Source organism: Protopterus annectens, chromosome 1.part1 (genome assembly GCF_019279795.1).
Source record: "Protopterus annectens isolate FY-2018-M chromosome 1.part1, PAN1.0, whole genome shotgun sequence".
Lineage (NCBI taxonomy): Eukaryota > Metazoa > Chordata > Ceratodontiformes > Protopteridae > Protopterus > Protopterus annectens.
This window is the reverse complement of record NC_056726.1, coordinates 573,343,281-573,361,463: the sequence shown is the minus strand read 5'-3', so window position 1 is coordinate 573,361,463 and position 18,183 is coordinate 573,343,281. Positions and strand designations below refer to the sequence as shown.

At 41.6% G+C, this 18,183-nt stretch overlaps 1 protein-coding gene across 2 annotated transcripts in view; it reads left to right on the top strand.

The window, feature by feature from the left end:
* Positions 1–18,183, top strand: part of CCHR1.PART1H5orf34 (chromosome chr1.part1 C5orf34 homolog) — a 1,113,566-nt gene that overhangs the window by 1,072,486 nt on the left and 22,897 nt on the right. For both annotated transcript variants that reach the window (XM_044076898.1, XM_044076888.1), the window contains exon 11: positions 2,694–2,734. In XM_044076898.1, coding sequence (XP_043932833.1) covers positions 2,694–2,734 — 41 coding nt within the window. The remainder of the gene's footprint in view (positions 1–2,693; positions 2,735–18,183) is intronic.

The following is an 18,183-nucleotide window of genomic DNA, read 5'->3' as shown; positions in this document are numbered from 1 at the left end:
TAGAGTTCAGAATCATTGGAAATATTTTAAAACAACATTACAGAACAGTCTCACATAAATACAGAAAACATCTAGACTGCTATTGCTATATTCCTATATATCTCTAAGAGATACTATGCCCTAAATGTCTTACTTACAGAGCCAAGAAGATGTAGATGAGAAGTGTTGAAGAGATGTTTACAGGTCCAGAACAAAATACAAAATGCACTGACTTTCTCTCTGACATGGTTCTTAAATTATCAAACATTTATGCTGGGTTATCTCAGATTACATCATTTTTGTCACCTCTGCCTATAGTTTTCAGGCCAACAGAAACTTAAACGTTAGTACCTCAGTGTCAAAAATACTTATCTCTTAGAAGCTTGCCTGGAACTGGGAATCATAAAACTGTTAATACTTTTACCCCTCCAGGGATCTAAACTTTATCATCACAATAAACAAAACATGCTGGAGGGATAGGTTCCTGACCCAGAGACTCCCCAGACTCTGGAATAAACTGCCCATACATGTTAAGCAGAGCACCTCTTTGGCCCTCTTCAAGAGGAACCTTGATGATTGGATGGGAGAAAGGAAATTCATCTAGGGATCACGTCAGTCGCCCTGCTAGACAGGGGTCCAGGGAAGTAAATAGTGTGGGAAGAAATAGCTAGGGAATTGTTATGGCTAGGATGGTATAGGCCCTAGGGCCGATAGCCTAGTACCAACCTATGAACCCTTGAAACCTATAATTATCTCTGTCTCAAACAATAGAAAGAATTTCCAGCTGGAGACATTCTGTCTTCTAGTTCTAGTAAACACACTTGTAAAATTCTTTATTTACTTTCTCGGAATTTGCAAGGTAAGTCTGTATATTCCAGCCTTTACCATCAATAAATACATTTATGTAGGCATGTAGCTTATACACATTTCTGCTCTTTTCAGGCAGCCTGCACTGTGGTTACATTTTTGAAGCTCATCACCTAACATATAGTTTAATCATAACATATAGTTCTCTTACATTTGTAAAACAAGCCTGTGGATCATATTAATATTTACAGATGACATAGGATTATTTACAAAATTCTGTCTAGGTAGGCTGGCAGCCTTCACAAGGCTAATGATCACAAGGACATTTTTAAGCCTAGCCATGCATCCCAAATCTCTGACAAAAGTTGTGGTACTCTTGACAAGTGTAAGCAGGGCTTGGGAGATGAAACATTTACAAGCAGGGGCTTGGAAGATGAACCATTTACAGACTGCCTGTGCATTAGCGAGAGAGGTGCCAAACGAGGGATGAAATTCCTGTTCCCCATCCAAGTGTCCAAGTTAGGCCTGAATTTGATTAGGGAGGAACTCTGCCTCACATGGCTGAAGAGCCTGTTCCAGAGAAGGGGTAATCTCTGGGATAAAAACTTGTCTCTCCAGTAGCATATCTGAGCTGCAAGTGGTTATGATGAGTCAGCCTCATCTCATCTTTCACATGGATAGGGTAACTTTGAGAACAAATCCTTAATTTATGCCTAAAGTAGCTTTAAAATTTACTTTGACACAGGTTATTCTTCACCCCGTTTTCTTTCCAGATCCTAAAAATAAGGGAGAACAAATTTTACATATTCTGGATATCAACAGACAACTCTTATACTCCACTGACAGGACTAAAACCTTCAGAAATTGTGATCAACTGTTTATTTCTTAGGAAGGTATGAAGAAGGGACAGCTGTCACGAAAATAATTAATTTCCAAATGGTTGTCTTGTGCTATTGTCTTTGTTACGCTCACCATAAAAAATCACTTCCATGCAAGGTTAAGGCCCACTCTACCAGGGCTTTGGCTTTCTCTGTAGCATTTTGGAAAGGGGTGGCCTCTAGAATTATACTAGAGGCAGCAGCTGGAACATCTCTACACACTTTTATAAAGTACTACAAGCTAGAGACTTTCTCTTAAGTCCAGAACAGATTTTGCTAGGACTGTTCTCCACAGGCTGTTGAACTCTGATACCTCTCCCGCTCTTCCTTTTCTTTCTAAGCTCTTTTAATCTACCCATATAGTTTACACTACTGCAACAGTGATCTAATAATGACTATAGTATAGTTGCTTAAATTATACTTACCATAACAGTAGATGTTTAAATTCAGTAAAACTGATTATATTGACATTTACATACTATACCTTGGCTGTTACAGCTGTCGTTTTTAAGCTAGGTTCTCTTCCATTTTAAAGGCAGAGCAACACCCCTATTTCTACGGGTCTACTTGATGTGACCAAAGACAAGCCCAACTTATTCCCAGTGTGGCATTGCTCTCCTCACACCATCAGTCTCCAGATTTGCCACCTCTGATAATGTGCTGACATGGAGGAAAAGGAATGCTCTTGCTTTTTTCTCCAAGTCAGAACAGTCTCGCGGCAGTATATTTAGTGATTGACAGTGCAGAAAGAAATTCTCCACAGTGGGGAGTACAGGCGACACAGATCCAGTTATAAAAATTGGCAGTTAACATTGCCTGAAGACTGTCATGGTACGTAAAAGTAAGCTTATCCTTTTTTGACCTTAGGCAATGGAGTTGATATGATTGAAGTAGACCCATTTCTACTTCTGCAACTGCAGCTGTTGCAGTTTCCTTTAGTAGTCTAAGCTAGCATTTGGCACTGGCAACGTTTTGGTCTTAATTAATTAAAACTGCAATAATATGAGTTTCATGTTTTCTGTTTACTAGATCTGTGATTGCTGAACTTCAGAAGATCCAAAGGTTTAACTGTATCCTTTAAGGACTTCAGTGGATAATTATGATTTAAACTTTCACTTATTCATAATTTTGTGAATCATTAACTTGTATGACATGTATGGATGCAGTTTTTTAGCCTATTGACAAGCTTAGCTTGATTTAATTTACTTGTTTTAGGTAAAGACTTCTGGTCTAGTCCGTAAATCTGTGGTGTACATTTTTTGACTACAGAAATCCCTTAACAACACAGCTTCACTCATGTATTGTGCCTTTATCTATAAAGATGGAACAACACCCTTATTTTTATGGGTCTATAAAAACAGTCCTGTTTTGCATTTGTTTACACATCTTTAAATCCTAAAGTCTCAAACATTCTAAAAGGTCCGAGTTCATACATTTAACTGTCAAGCTTATAATGCACTGGATTTCAAAAAACTTGATTGCAGTAAACTACTGCTGATATCGTCTACTTCCTATGCACATATTAAAATTACTTCTGAAGATGTTAATTCTAATAGTAAGGGGAAGCTTATTCTATAATATTGGAAAATGTTGTGTGACACCCGTGCACTTGCCCAGCAATCAAGGATCCTCAGTCCTCACCACTAATACCAGTGAGGGGTGTCCACATAGGGGAGGATAACAAATACACACACAGTAAAGTATAATTTCCCGTAAGAGCACACAGAGATCACAGTCAGTCTGGGGCTGGTTTCTCCCCAGATCCCCAATAAGACTCCCCACTGGCACAGCTATAGGGTCCAGATCTCAGTCTAGTGGGCAAGCTAAAACCTCCCGTACCCTCTCTGTCCAACCAGTGCTTCGTGTCTCTGCCCAAGTAGCTGATATACACACACACACACACACACAAACTTTGAGATAAGAGTTATATGCAACCACACAGACACTCCTGGGGAAGTCTGGCACAGGTTCTCCAGCTGTGCACCTTTTACCCAGATTATATGGTAGAAAACACTGCCACCACCCACTAATATTTATCAGCTACCAAAAGGCCCTTATGAAAGGGTGTCCAATTATACTGTGCAATGTTGTTATCCAAATGGTAAGTGCAACTGAACAGTCAAGGCTTATTTGGAGTGGCTTGACCAGTATCACTATATACATGCAATGTACTCTAGAGCTTAAATTATCTCTACACAAAATAGCCACAGTTAATTATAATTAATTAGTTAATAATGAAAACCAAGACAATACTTCTTATTGCACAGTGCTAGTCAAGAGTTCAGAGATCACAGAGAAATGTTCAAAATAATACAGTAGAAAAGTTCTGACATCACAGAAAAACAAACTAGTCTAATCTTCCTATTTCCTAGCTATATCTAAGAGAAAACACAGTTCTAAAATCTTCCATCCTAACCTTTCCTTCTACCTTTTATCTCAAACCCATCCCCACATCATACATAAAGAACTTCTCTCTAAACTTAAGCCTTGCTCCAATGCCCCTGACAACATCCCCTCTATCTTTCTAAAACTAGCAGCAGACAGCATTGCCATTCCCATTAGTATACCTATCAACAGATCCATACAGGAATCATATGTCCCTAAACTATGGTGTACCACCTTTATCCTACCCCTCCACAAAGGAGGCAAAAATAATAACTTCTCCAACTTCCGACCCATAGCACTATTATCTCCTATTTCAAAACTTCTTGAGAAATGTATCCACCTCCAGCTAATGCCATTCCTTACAAATAACCAACTCCTCACCCCATCTCAACATGGGTTCCGTCCTGGCCATAGCACAATGACAGCTCTTCTTTCATTCCTAGACATAGTAAACCACACCCGTGACTCCGGAAATCTAGTATCCACAGTCCTCCTCGACCTCTCCAAAGCTTTTGATACTGTCTCCCATACCCACCTTTCTAAACTTAACCTCTCACAAAACACCATTAGCTGGTTTAGCAGCTACATCTCTGATAGATCCCAGGCTGTGAAATGGAGAACTGGTACCTCTGCCTCCCTTCCAACCCCAACTGGGGTACCCCAGGGATCCATACTCGGCCCTATGCTCTTTAATATTTTCATTAATGATTTCCACACATCAATTCCCAACACCAGAATAGTACAATACGCAGACAATGCCACACTAGTCTGCTCTGCCTCCAACCACCTTGAGCTCCAAACTATAACTCAAACTGCTTTTTCAACTACGGAGAACTGGATGCTTCAAAACCACCTCTCCCTAAATGCCAATAAATCTATAATCCTACTATTCACCCCTTCAAAATCTATCCATCTTGACAAAACCTCCTTCAAAATTATCAGCCATGCTAACTCCGCTCTAGAAATTGTCCCTTTTGCCAAACTTCTTGGGGTTACTATTGATGAGCATCTAAAATTTGATACCCATATTAAACTAAATATTAAGAAAACACATCAGAAACTTGGCATGCTGTACAGAAACTCACACTTCTGCTCCCCCTCAACTAAACAGACCCTCGCCTCAACCTACTTACTACCCTCTCTGTTGTATGGTGCTCCCTTACTAACCAACTTATCTTCCTCTAACGCTTCTAAACTGGAAACCTGCTACCACAAAATGTCAAAGTTTGCAACCTCATCCAAATTCTGTACTCACCACTGTATACACCTCCATCAGCTGCAATGGCTAGAACTTTCCAGTTACCTGGACTACCTCCAGCTCTGTACTGCCCACAAGCCTATTTTCAAACCTAATACATGTCCAGCACTTGCTAACATCTTACCTTCATACACCCCTCTCAGACCCCTAAGATCTGCCCTCCAAAACCTAATCTCTGTGTATAAACCAAATCGTCCTGCTGGGCAGCTACTTCTGTCCTTTACCTTAGCCAAAAAATGGAACTCCCTCCCGCCATCTCTAAGAATCTCTGAAAACTTTGAACTCTTCAAAATCCAGCTCCATTCTCACCTCTCCCAAAGTTGGAAGTGCAATTGCACTCTACCTACCTAACTTATCACATCCAAAGTCGCATTCTTTCCCTTGCTTACCAGGGATCTATCCCCCAATAACTACTCTCAGATCACTATCTAACATTTGCAACCTAGGAACAAATTCTACCCTCTACATCTGTTCTCAAGCTACAAACATGTAAATATATTAAGATATACTGTATATATGTTGCAGTTCAATTGTTCTTACTTGCTGTTTTACACCTACAAGGTGTTTACTGCACCTTTTAGCAACTATGTATTGAATTTTGTTGACTTTGAACTATGTTGCTTTTACTTTGTACTATGTATTCTGAATTATGTAGTTTATACTTGTATTATGGAGCTATTCTCACCTTTTAGCAACTATATATTGAATTGTGTTGACTTTGAACTATGCAGCTTTTACTTTGTACTATGTATTCTGTATTATGTAGTTTATACTTTGTACTATGGAGCTTTTCTCTACGACCTCCACTGAAACTGGCTGTTCGAGCCCAGTGGACCTCCCCGGTCACCAAACTGGAAATAAAATAAAATAAAAATAAATAAATTTACATACAGAACACAGGCAGAGTGCTGATAAGTTGGATGTTCTCATGACAAATGCTTAAATTCTCTCATTCCTTCTGTCCTTCAATTGATAACACAGTACCACTAATTCATTTCAGATTACATCATTTCTTTCTGGTTCCCAGGCTAACAGAAACTCAGATGTTAATAGCCCGTTTGATCTTGCAGCTGGTTATGAAGCCAGAGCAATTAAATAAATTATACATGTAAATTCTAGCCATTAACTCTGGCCTCAAAACAATAGGCAGAATGCCTCCCACTAGAAATCGCGGCTCCGAGTTTTTAGATCAAAGAATTTCTCAATACTTGATTTATCAACTTTGTTACAGCAGAGTGCACTGTTGTTACATTTCTGCAGTTCCACATCTAACAGCATTTTCTTCCATTTAAGAGAACAAGCCTGTGGCTTATATCAACATCTACAAATGACAGAATTATCCACAAAATCTATCCGGCTAGGCTGGCAGCCTTCACCTATCTTCACATGTTGTATAATGCATCTGTAATGTTTCCATTAGACTGGAAAACAGAACTGAATTGAACATTGCCTTATGGATGAGGCAGAGGTCACCTTTTAGTAAGATATAAGAAACAGTATAATGCCAGTTTTGAAGCCTTTCTGAGCAGCAGTTAAATTTTCTTATTCATTTTTATAGTGAGGCATTCTGCACTGTATTCAATAGTGGGTCAGGTTAATAAGTTGTAAAGTAGTACAGTAATTTCCCTACTTTCAACAATTAAGCTGTGATATATTAACTTTGCTGCATCTATTTCTAGGCTCAATAAATTTTGTTTTTAATTTGTGAGCCCTTTGGGAACTCTTCATTTTCCTGGTGGTGTAGTATATTTGAAGATTGGCAGGCCAAATAACTGATCAGAACCAGAACCATGCATTTTCTTAAAATAGTGTCTGCTTTTGAGTGGAAGCCATTTTCTGGATTTCAAAACTTGAAGATCATGTAAATTGGATCCTCAAGGAGTTGCTGCCTGACAGAGTACTGATTCCATCATAAAAAAATAAAATAAAAGGTTTGGTTAAAAAGGATTTTTTTCATGATTTAAACGTCTCTCAACATTAGGATTACTAATTGTTGTGTGCACCCACATCATCACATCTAGCATAGGGGTGACATGAGGTCAGAGGATGCCAAATACTTGGTGCTCAGTCACCTACATAGAATGTAAATAAACAGACAAAGAAAAAAGAAAAGAAAAAGTTGGGGCACGCCCTCAGATAAAAGTAACATTAATAAATATATGAAGCTTTGTTGCTATTCATTAAATATTACTGTCTGTGTTGAGTGCTCGTTCTAAGACAGCCTTTTCTGTTTTAAACAAGCTTGCAAAAAATAAATATACACCCATTTTCCTACTATACCTTCCTTACTGTAGTTGTAAAGGGAAATAAGTATAGTAGGAAAATGGATATTGCCACAATATCTAAAAGTTCAAATTCTCTAAAAGGCAGAAGCTGAGATGGGAAAGTTTATGACCCTTACCACTGTCTGAAGCATTAGACAGTTGCCTGCAGTAGCGCTAATCTTTGCAAGTGCTATTCTCACATAAATTGTAATTTTTATATGAAAATGGTGTTAGAAGTGCTTCTAGCCACCAACTAACTTCTTAATGGGAGAAACCAAATGCAGGTTCTGCATTCAGTTTAGTCAGTGAGCACATGATCTTTAATCTGTGACAGTGTAGCTCTATTACAGCTATTTCTGGGCTCAGTAAGCTTTGATTTAAATTTGTCAGCTCTCCTTTGCCTTTTTAAAGCTTTTAGGAGCTCATCATTTTTTAGTTTTGTTTTCTTGGTGGTGTAGTGTTTTTTGTAGATGGTCATGCAGAGTAACTAATAAGAAACCTGTGTTACTTGAAAAAGCATCTGCTTATGAGTGGACATGAATTAACTCAGTGTAATGGTATCATCAGCAAGGAACAGGACTGCTTATAATGTTGGTAGGACCACATGATGTCCTTCTATTCCAGTGTTTCAGTATTCTGCATGTGGGTTTACCATTCTTCCTTTCCAGTTCGTCCAGCCAGAATTCCAAAGTTTTTCATTCCCTCTAGTTTTGTCGGATGTCTGACGTGGCTTCAGGAACGTGGGCCATAAAAGTGACTTCTGCACACACCAGCCCTCAGAACTTTTCAGCCGCCAGTCGTACGCCAGGTGCTCCTGCTACTTGCGGACATCGGATTAAAAAAAATGCAGGTAAGTACCCAGTTGGGGATGCTTCAGTCCTTCTGTTTTTTATATATAGTCTGTTCATGTCATCTGGAAAGGGCAAGTGTAAGTGTGGCCGGTAGATTCCCAACAAAGACACCCACGACCAGTGCCTTTTTTTTTTTGTTTGGGTAAGGAACACGACCATGAGAACTGCCATATTTGTCAGGCATTCGTACCTAAGACCTTATGTCGCTGTTTGCATGTTCTACAGAACCAGGGGATAAAACAAATTGTATTAGGGATGGAAACCGCATCCAATGCCCTGTCAGAAGTGCCTAAGAAAATGGCCAAGACCATGCGGCCTAGTTCTTCTGCTACACCTCTACCTCCTGTACCTCAGCCTGTAGCCGACATCAGCCTGGCTGAGGACTCAGCTTCCCCAGTCAGGATAAAGTGGGTACCTACGGGGAAAGGCCGCACAATCCCGAGTGGATGGCATGTCTGTAGAAGTCTTACTGACATCTGCCTTAGACTCCGGGGGGGGGGCAGCGCACTCTGTGGGCCCATTAGATTCCGCCAACGCCATCCCTATGTCTGACTCGAGGCCTTCTCCTAGTCAGATGCCAGCTAGGCCTCTTAAGAAAAAAGAAAAGACAAAACATCTCTCTCCTCCATCTGAAAGCATGCCCGATTGGCAAGCTTTCAGCCAAAGCCTATTCAATGCCTTTATGGCCCTACTAATACTACTACTACAGGAAGCCCTAGCATTGTTCCTCCCCTCCTAAGTACTAGACCTCAAACTTGAGTTACTGAAAGGAGGGAAGAAGAACTGTCTGACTCCTCAGAAGACTCCCTGTCCTGTTCCTCACAGATCTCCTCCCTCCTGGGATATGGATTACCAAAGGAAGGCTCCATTGAGCCCGACTCCCCAGTGGAGGATTTAACATTTGGGAAAACTATCTGCAAAATGAAAGACCACTTTAAGTGGGAATCCACTGACATGACTGAAGTGCAGAAGAGGTTTTATGACCTCATACAGATGGACTCTCACAGTCCTGCTATCCGTCCTATTCTGCCGGCCTTCCTGGATGTCTTTTCCTCTGCATCGATGAACCCTGACTCCCAACCTCCAGCCCCATCTAGGGCTGACAGACTATACAAGATCCTGAAACAGAGAAATTTCTACTTAAGTGCCCTCCAGCTGACCAAGCCACTATCTCCATTTCTACTGATAGGACTTCCAAACTCCTCCCTACTACAACCATTCTTTCAGCTGACAAAGACAGCAAGACAGTGGAACATCTCAGGAAGAAAATCTACACTTCGGCCACTCTGTCCTTCAGGGCCACAAACTACCAGACTCACATGACTAAATACTCCTTAGCCCTGCTGGACAAAGCCATTAAGAAATTGGCTGACATCCCAGACTTGCAGCCAAAGCTTTTCTGTCCTCCCTGCTAGGCCACACCTCTCAGGTGAATAGACTCTCCATAAGATGCAGTTATGATGCAGCTGAAGACTCAGCTAGGTCAGCTACACCAGCTTCTGCTTTAAGGAGATACTCTTGGTTATGCCTTCAGCCCCTCCCTGATGACTTCAGGGCTAAACTAACTGATGCCCCTTTAGATCACTCTGCCTTGTTTGGCGGGAAAGTGGATGACCTCTTCAAGTCCCTTTAGCAAAAAGGCAAAGAATTGCAGGACCTCAAACACCTGCTAGTCTTGCCCATCCCTAAGGTCCATAAGAACTACCCTGCCAAAACTCAGTTCATCAGAAAATCTTCTCAGACTATGGCTCCCTCCAGGCCCAGGACACCTCCTAGAAAACACCCCCCTCTGGCTAGAGCTTCCCTAGCCTCCAGCCAGAGGCCTCCCTTTCAAGATAGGGCAGGTATCATGCATACAGATGCTTCAGATTTCAGATCTGGGATGGGGAGCAACACTAGGACAAAGACAAGTGCAGGGTTTGTGGCCAGATGCACACAGTCTAGAGCACATAAATGTCAGAGAGATGAGGGCAATCCTCCATGCTCTGCAGTCTTTCCAACCCTACCTAAAGGAAGGCCCTCTCAAGATTTTCACAGACAACACCATGGTCCTGTGGAATCTCAATAAACAGGGAGGGACTAAATCCTACCTCCTATACAGACTAGCTCTGTGGGTGTGGGAACTGGCCACCACACATGGGATTACCCTACAAGCAGCCTACATCCCCTACCTCCACAACTCCCAAGCAGACTATCTAAGCAGGACCATCGTAAACAACCACGAATGGATGCTTCACAGAGATGTTTTCCTGGATCTGGTCCACCAGTAGGGTACACCTCAAATAGACCTGTTTGCCTCCACCATCAACAGGCAACTTCCTAGTTTCTGCACCAGGACACCCAACCCCAAGGCATTGGCAACAGATGCCTTCTCAATGTCCTGGAAGGGGAATTTTCTGTATGTCTTCCCTTTTTTCCCTTGATTCAAAAGGTGCTGATGAAAATTCAGCAGGACTCATGAAAAATCTTGCTGGTGAATCCCTACTGGCCAAGACAGCACTGGTTCCCCCTTCTGCTTCATTTGTCCAAGGGCAATCACCACAAGTTATCCCCCTCAGTGGACCTCCTCACACAGCACAAGGGAACACAGATACACCCACAGTGGCAGTCCCTACACCTCACCCTGTGGTTGATAGGATTCTGATCCCCTTCAGACACCTGTACAATGAGAACGTGCTCAGTGTCCTGCAGGAGGCCAGGAAACGTAACACAAGAAAATCTTATCTCTCAAAGTGGAAAAGGTTTTCCATTTGGTGTCACAAAAGACAGTTGGACCCACTGGAAAGTGACATTCCTCGTATCCTGTATTACCTGTTTGAACTGTTACAGACAGGCCTGGCCTACTCTTCTTTAAAAGCACACTTGTCTGCAATCTATGCCTGTCTCCCTCTGGATCCACCCCTAGCATCCAGACTTCCTGCCAAACTCTTCCTCAAAGGGGTACTTCACCTGAGACCTCCCAGAAAACCGTCCCCTCCTCCCTGAGATCTTAACTATGTACTAGAAAAACTCACCCTAGCTTGTTTTGAGCCAGTAAATACAACCACCCTAAAATTTTGCACTTGGAAAACTGTTTTATTGGTGGCTCTGACCTCAGCCAGGAGGGTCTCAGAGCTACAAGCTCTGATGGCTACACCACCTTTTCTGGTCTTCCATCTTGACAGGGTTACTCTCAGAACTAACCCAGCCTTCACGCCCAAGGTAGTGAATGACCTGTCTCTGAACCAGGCCATACACCTGCCCACCTTTTTCTCCAATCCGCAGGGGGATAGTGAGAGAGTACTTCATTCCCTAGATGTCCACAGACAACTTAGGTTTTATCTACATAAAACCAAGACAATTAGGAAATCTGACCAACTGTTTGTCTCCTTCCACCCCAGAGCCCTGGGGAAAGCAGTGACCAAACAGACCATTTTGGCCTAGATCTCCAGGGCCACTTACTTCTGTTTCTCATACCATGGGAAAATCTTACAGGGCAATATTAAAACCCACTCCACCAGAGCAATTGGCTCTTCTTGAGCCTTTTTTAAGGGACTAGACACCAACTCGATCCTTGAAGCAGCTACTTGGTCCTCAGTGCACACTTTCACCAAGCATTACAAGTTGGACCACATCTCTAGGGCCAGGGCAGGGTTTGCCAGGGCTATCCTTCACGGATTCCTGGAAACTTCTTCCAGACCACCACCCCGCTCTCAGTGAGCTTTGGTACTCACCCACATGTAGAATACTACAACATTGGAATAGAAGGACATAGGAAAGTTGTGTAAAATCTTACCATAACCATAGATGTCCTCTTCCATGTTGCAGTATTCCTTCCCCTCTTGTCAGGTTGCACTTGCTCTCCTGGGTGACACTGGATGGGCTATGCCCTACTAGGACTGGCTCCGTCTGGGGCATTCTCTGTTCTGAGGGCTGGTGCATGCAGACGGCACTTTTATGACCCATGTTCCTGCAGCCATATCAGATGTCTGACGCATCTAGAGGGACTGCAAACTTTGGAATCCTGGCCGGACAAACTGGAAAGAAAGAAGGGTAAACCCACATGTATAATACTGCAACATGGGAGACAAGGGCATCTATGGTTATGGTAAGATTTTACACAGCTTTCCTTTATAACTGCTGCATTAACTCTGAAAATACACTTTAATGTTTCTCTTAAAATAGGAAGTCTGAACAATCTGCCAATTCTTGCAAATCACACGAACTACAAGAACGAAAATGAAAAAAATACATTTACAGATTCTTACTGGCTTACACTAGATAGTATATAAGTCTTTACTAATACCTTCTGGGCTTTGATATTTTTACTATTAAGTTTTGCATTGCTCTTTATACTTAAGACCTAGCTAAAATGCACCACAATTAGTGTTATAGTATCAGCATTCTTTGACTTGTAATATATAGTAAACCATAATCGGTTTACTTAATTCTTACTTGTTAGAAGACCTACTTAGAAACAAATATCTTACTGAATGCCATTGCTGTGGAGTCTATCCTAAGTACATATCACTTGACATTATTCTCTGCAATAACTGCATTAAATAAAAGAACTGTTTCATATTTTGCAGAGTAAGAAATTAAGTGATCAACCTTCATGTTGTAATAATTTTTCAGTGGTAAGGACTGTTACTGAATTTGTTAGTTTGTGGTATAATGATGGTTGGGGTGGTGAAAATTCACCTTACAAACACACTTCCCTACACACAACTCAGTCTGGTTAATAGGTGTATACTAGGATAATGGCAATAGGGGCATTTTTAAGCCTATCCATAGCCTATGTATGCATCCCAAATTCATCTGACAAATTTTGTTTAGGTAGGCTGGGGCTAGTTTGCCAATCATTTACAGGCTGTTTTTTTCAATATGGGTATAGATGCCAGACCAGGGATGAATTTCAGATTCCCCATCCGCTGGTCCAAATTATGCTTTAATTGGGGTAGGGATGAACTCTGCTTCACATGGATGAGAAGCCAGTTCCAGAATGTGCTTTTCTGTGAAGCACACACCTGTACCTCCAACATGACCTATTTTTGTTGCAAGCAAGGTTTAAGTCTCTAGATCAGGTAATTCCAATGCCATTTGTTTTGTGGATATGCAGAAGGTCCATTAGAGCAGGACCCATGGATACCTTGTATACCAGGCATAGGTCTCTCCTCAAGAGTCTGTAGTAGGCTAACTAAAGGGATAATGCTTTGAACAGATCCACATAAGACATGCATTTTATGCCCTGTACCCTTTTTATGAGGAGAGTCTGTGGATGTTCCATTTGTTACATGTATCTGTTCAGGTACATATTAAAGGGCTTATTGTACTCCATCACTGGCCTGATGAGGGCCAATTGCAGTGGAACAATTACTTCCTCGAACATAGATGTGCTTATAAGTTGCACAGTATAGAATGATTTCCTTACTACCTTAAACATGTGATGGTTGAAAGACAAGTTACTGTCTACATGCATCCCCAAATCCCTGATTACTGGATCTACTCTTAAGGATATGTAAACAATGAAGTAGTTTCCAGGGGTAGCCACCTTCCTAAACAATACTGTTGTGTTTCTTGGCAGTGAGTTTTGGATCATGGCTCTGACATCAATTGTTTGTATCAACCAGACTTTCTTGGAGGAAATTGGTGTCCCGGGGGTATTCTGTGACTGAACTTAGTTTGCAATCGTCTGCAAACTTGGTTAGCCAGAGGCCCTTGATGCTGGCCTTAACTTCAGAGAAGTTGATGCCAAAAAGAGCAGACCTAGCACAGATCTCTGAGGCCTCTTTGTGGAGGTGCACTGCACTCCCCTATCCTAACTGCTTGTCCCCTATTTGAGAGCCACCCAGCTAACCAACAGATGACGCAGCGTTTTAAACCTAATTCCAAAAGTTTATCTACAACAGCTGAGTGGGGTATTGTATCAAATGTCTTGTCCAGGTCAAAGTAGTCAGTATGCACCTTCTTGCCCTCATTCATTGCTTTGGTGAATTTCTTGAAAAAGTCCAGCAGGTTCAGTAGACAAGCTCTGCCCTTGACGAAAACAAACTGGGTTGGATTCAGTGTCTTTAGATTTCCTTTGTGATTCTTAATTATTTCTGTGATAATTCTTTCTGTGACTTTACATAAGAGACTTGGTCAGGCTTATGGGTCTGTAGTTTCTGCAGTCTGTAGATGGCCTACCCTTGTAGAGGGCTAAGAGTTCTCCGTTCGTGTGGGACAAAGCCTGTCTGGAGGCTACAGTTAAATAGTAACTCTTGAGGTCCTGATAGGTTGTGCTTTATGCTATTTAGGAGATATCCTGGTATATTATCGGGGCCAACAGATATGATATTCTTGGCCTTGGAGAGTGCGTCAAGGACCCACTCCCTAGTGATAGTTTGGGGGGGGGGGGGTATGTTTGATTGTATCTCCCAAGGGATGCCTGGGGGGAAAGACTGGTAAAACTGGTGCAGAATTTGTCAGCCAGTTGATACACTTATATTTTATGTCTCTTTGCAGGTGGCTTCATCTACAATAAGTTCTGCACACTGCTGTGTGCTGCCTTTGAGGTTGCGGACATAGCTGAAGAAAGTCTTATGACTGACCTTGGAATGGGAGTCTATTTTCGACTCATATTTGTCTGTAGTAGACTTGATTTGTCCTATGAGTTTTTTGTTTAGATTGATGAGAGATTTTTTTTTTATCCTGATGGGCATTGTACTTCCTAATTTTTGTTTTGCTTTTCTTCCTTTTGTTATATAATCTATTGATATTGGGATTTCACCTATGTAATTTGTCATTAGTGTTTGTTTTGTGTTTATTCCTTGAGGGCACATCTGTCTTAATGTGTCTATTAACATGATCGTGCAGGGTCTCTCTCTGAACAATTCCACATAAGCAGCAGTGTTCTCAGGGTTTGAGGTGGGACTTGAAATTGTGACACGTTATCACTTAATAGTAGGAAGTTTGCCTTAGAATAATTCCTAAATGTTCCAGGGTTAGCAAGGGTCATGGGTTTTATTTTTATTTCAAACAAGATGGCTTTATGATCTAACATAACAAGAGAAGACATTTACACTATGGCACGGTGCAGCATTCCCTCATGTTAGTTAAGACAAGACTGACTTTTTGTGCACCCCCTAGTGAGTGTATGGACTCTCTGGTCCAGGGTGTTTGTGTTGACAAGGTCCAGGAATCTCTGGGCCTGCACATATAGGGTTGTATATTATTTCCAGTTTATAGTGGGGTAGTTAAAGTCATCCATGAATATGGTATTGGTTTAAATGGTGAGTCACTCCAGTAAGTTTACTTGTGTGTTAGTAGTTCTAAGAAAGGACTAAATAATGTAAAATAGCATTACAACCCACTCAAAAGGAAAGGATAAAAAAGGAAAAATCCAAAGAAACTGAATCCCATCAAGAAAAAAGACAAAATGTGATAAAGCTATTAATGACAAATCTTTCCTTCAGTCAAACTTGTTAAACATTAAGGAAAATGAATACCCAAATGCAGACTGTTTGGATACAGAGCCTGTTTAAGCATGCATTCAAATACGCATGAAACCTGCAGCTCTCAGCTGCTGTATCTACCTGTACAAGTTATCCAAATTGTAAACAGACTTTATATGAAAGCTTACACCCAGAAGTAAAAAGTACTAAAACCTACACGTTTATAATATTGATCACTGCTGCAGTAGCTCTAGCTGTACTGGTTATATCCTGCATTGGATATAAGAGCCAGACAGCTTCCAAAGGTTCAGGGCACCTTTCAGGTGCCCAAGCCATCAGTTAGGTTGAGCTGAACTGACTGAAGTGACTGAAAAGGCAGGTTTGGACACAAGACCCATCATAACCTTCTTGCTGTCAAAGAGTACACTCTTCTGCAGGCTTTCAAGGATCAATAGTTGGCTTGTTCATAGGTTCATAGAAGATTACTAGGCTAACAGCCCTAGAGCCCTTACAAGCCTAGCCATATCCCAAGTTGCCCCAACTGTCGATGGTTAGGTGAGTGACATTCGCAGAGTTAAGGGTCTATGGTAGTTAATAACGAATTTCTCTGTCCAGGAGGGACATAAGCACCAACCCAGGAGTGAATTTGTGTATACTCATCCATTGATCTAGGTTTCATCTGAAGAGGGCCAGAGGGGCTCAGTTTCACATGAATTGGAAGCTTGTTCTAGCGAAATGGGAGTCTCTGGGAGATTTCCAGTATGACCTGTTCATGTTAGAGGCTATGTTAAGATCCCTGGGGTGAATGACCCTCCTGCAATTTGATTTATGAATGTGTAGCATTTCCATCAGGGCTGGGTCAGAGACTGCCCTGTAAGCCAGCCAGAGGTCACCCCTTAGCAAACTGTAGGAAACAGAATACAGTGACAGGGCTTTCAGTCTTTCTGCACAAGACTTGTTTGTGTACTCTATAATTTCTTGGTGAGAAACTTTTGTGGTCTCTCCAGTTGTTGCAGGCATCTGGTGAGGTACATGCAAAATGGAACCTTGTACTCAATTATTGGTCTGATGAGGGCCAAGTATAATGGAATTATAACATCCTTAAATCTACATGTGATGCCTTTACTGATAAGATGTGCCACAAAGAAGGATTTCCTTACTACTGTGGATATGTGGTGGTCCAAGTATCTAGTCAACACTGGGTCTATACTTAGTGGGGTGCTGTCTGTAATGTAATTAACAGGGCTGTCAGACTTTCCCAAAGGGAATAATAATGCATTTTTTGCATTTAGCTTTAATCCATGGCTTTGGCACCAATCATTTGTCTGTATTAACCCTGTCTGCAGTATATCACTGGGTGACTCAATGATTGCTGACAATTTGCAATCATCACTGAACTTGGTGACTGGCCTTTCGCTAGAGGTGAAGTCACCCACTTTGACAGTATACGTCCTGTCGGTGAGCCAGTGACTACCCATCTGATAATGTAGGGGATAATTCCCAATTGGGAGAGTTTCTCTATAATACTGGAGTGTGGAATTGTGTCAAATGCCTTGGCTAGTTCAAGACAGGTGGTATGCATTGTCTTTCCCTTGCCCAGGGCCTTAGTGACTTTCTCGAAGAAGTCACTCCGGTTTAACAGGCATGATCTAACTTTAACAAATCCAAACTGGGTTTTTCGAGAGTTTGGAGATTACCTATGCCCTTGTTAATAAGTTCCATAATGATTCTTTCCATTGCCTTGCAGATGAGGCTAGTCAAGCTTATGGATCTATAATTCCCTGGGTCAGTTGATGGTCCCCCTTTGTACAGAGGGATTACTGTTGCTGTCCTCCATTCTGCCTGAATACAGCCAGTTCACAGGGTGTGGTTAAACAGGAATCCAAGTAGGTCTGCTAGGTCACATTTTTATTTATTTAAAAGGCAACCCAAGATGTCTGGTCCCACTGATATCATGATTTTGGTCTTGGAGAGCGCCAAAAATAACCTACTCTCTTGAGATAATAGGTTGAAGAATGGTGGCAGGTATACTTTGGAGGATGTCTAGAGGAAATGGGGGAGTGAGGTTCTCTCCAAATCTGTCAGCTAGCAGGTTGGCAATTACTTCCTGCTGAGTATGGGTGGTGCCATCCAAAACCAGTTCACCGCATAGCTGGGTATTCCCTTTTAGATTCTGGATATAGTTAAAGAATGCCTTGTGATTACCCTTAGCTAGGGAGGCTATTTTTGCTTCATAATTAGCTTTGGAGGACTTGACAAGATCAATAATTTGTTTGTTTAAGCTAGAGAGGGATTTCTTCCTCTGCTTAGCCATTTCCCTCTTGTTCTTGGACATTAGTTTTTTTTTCT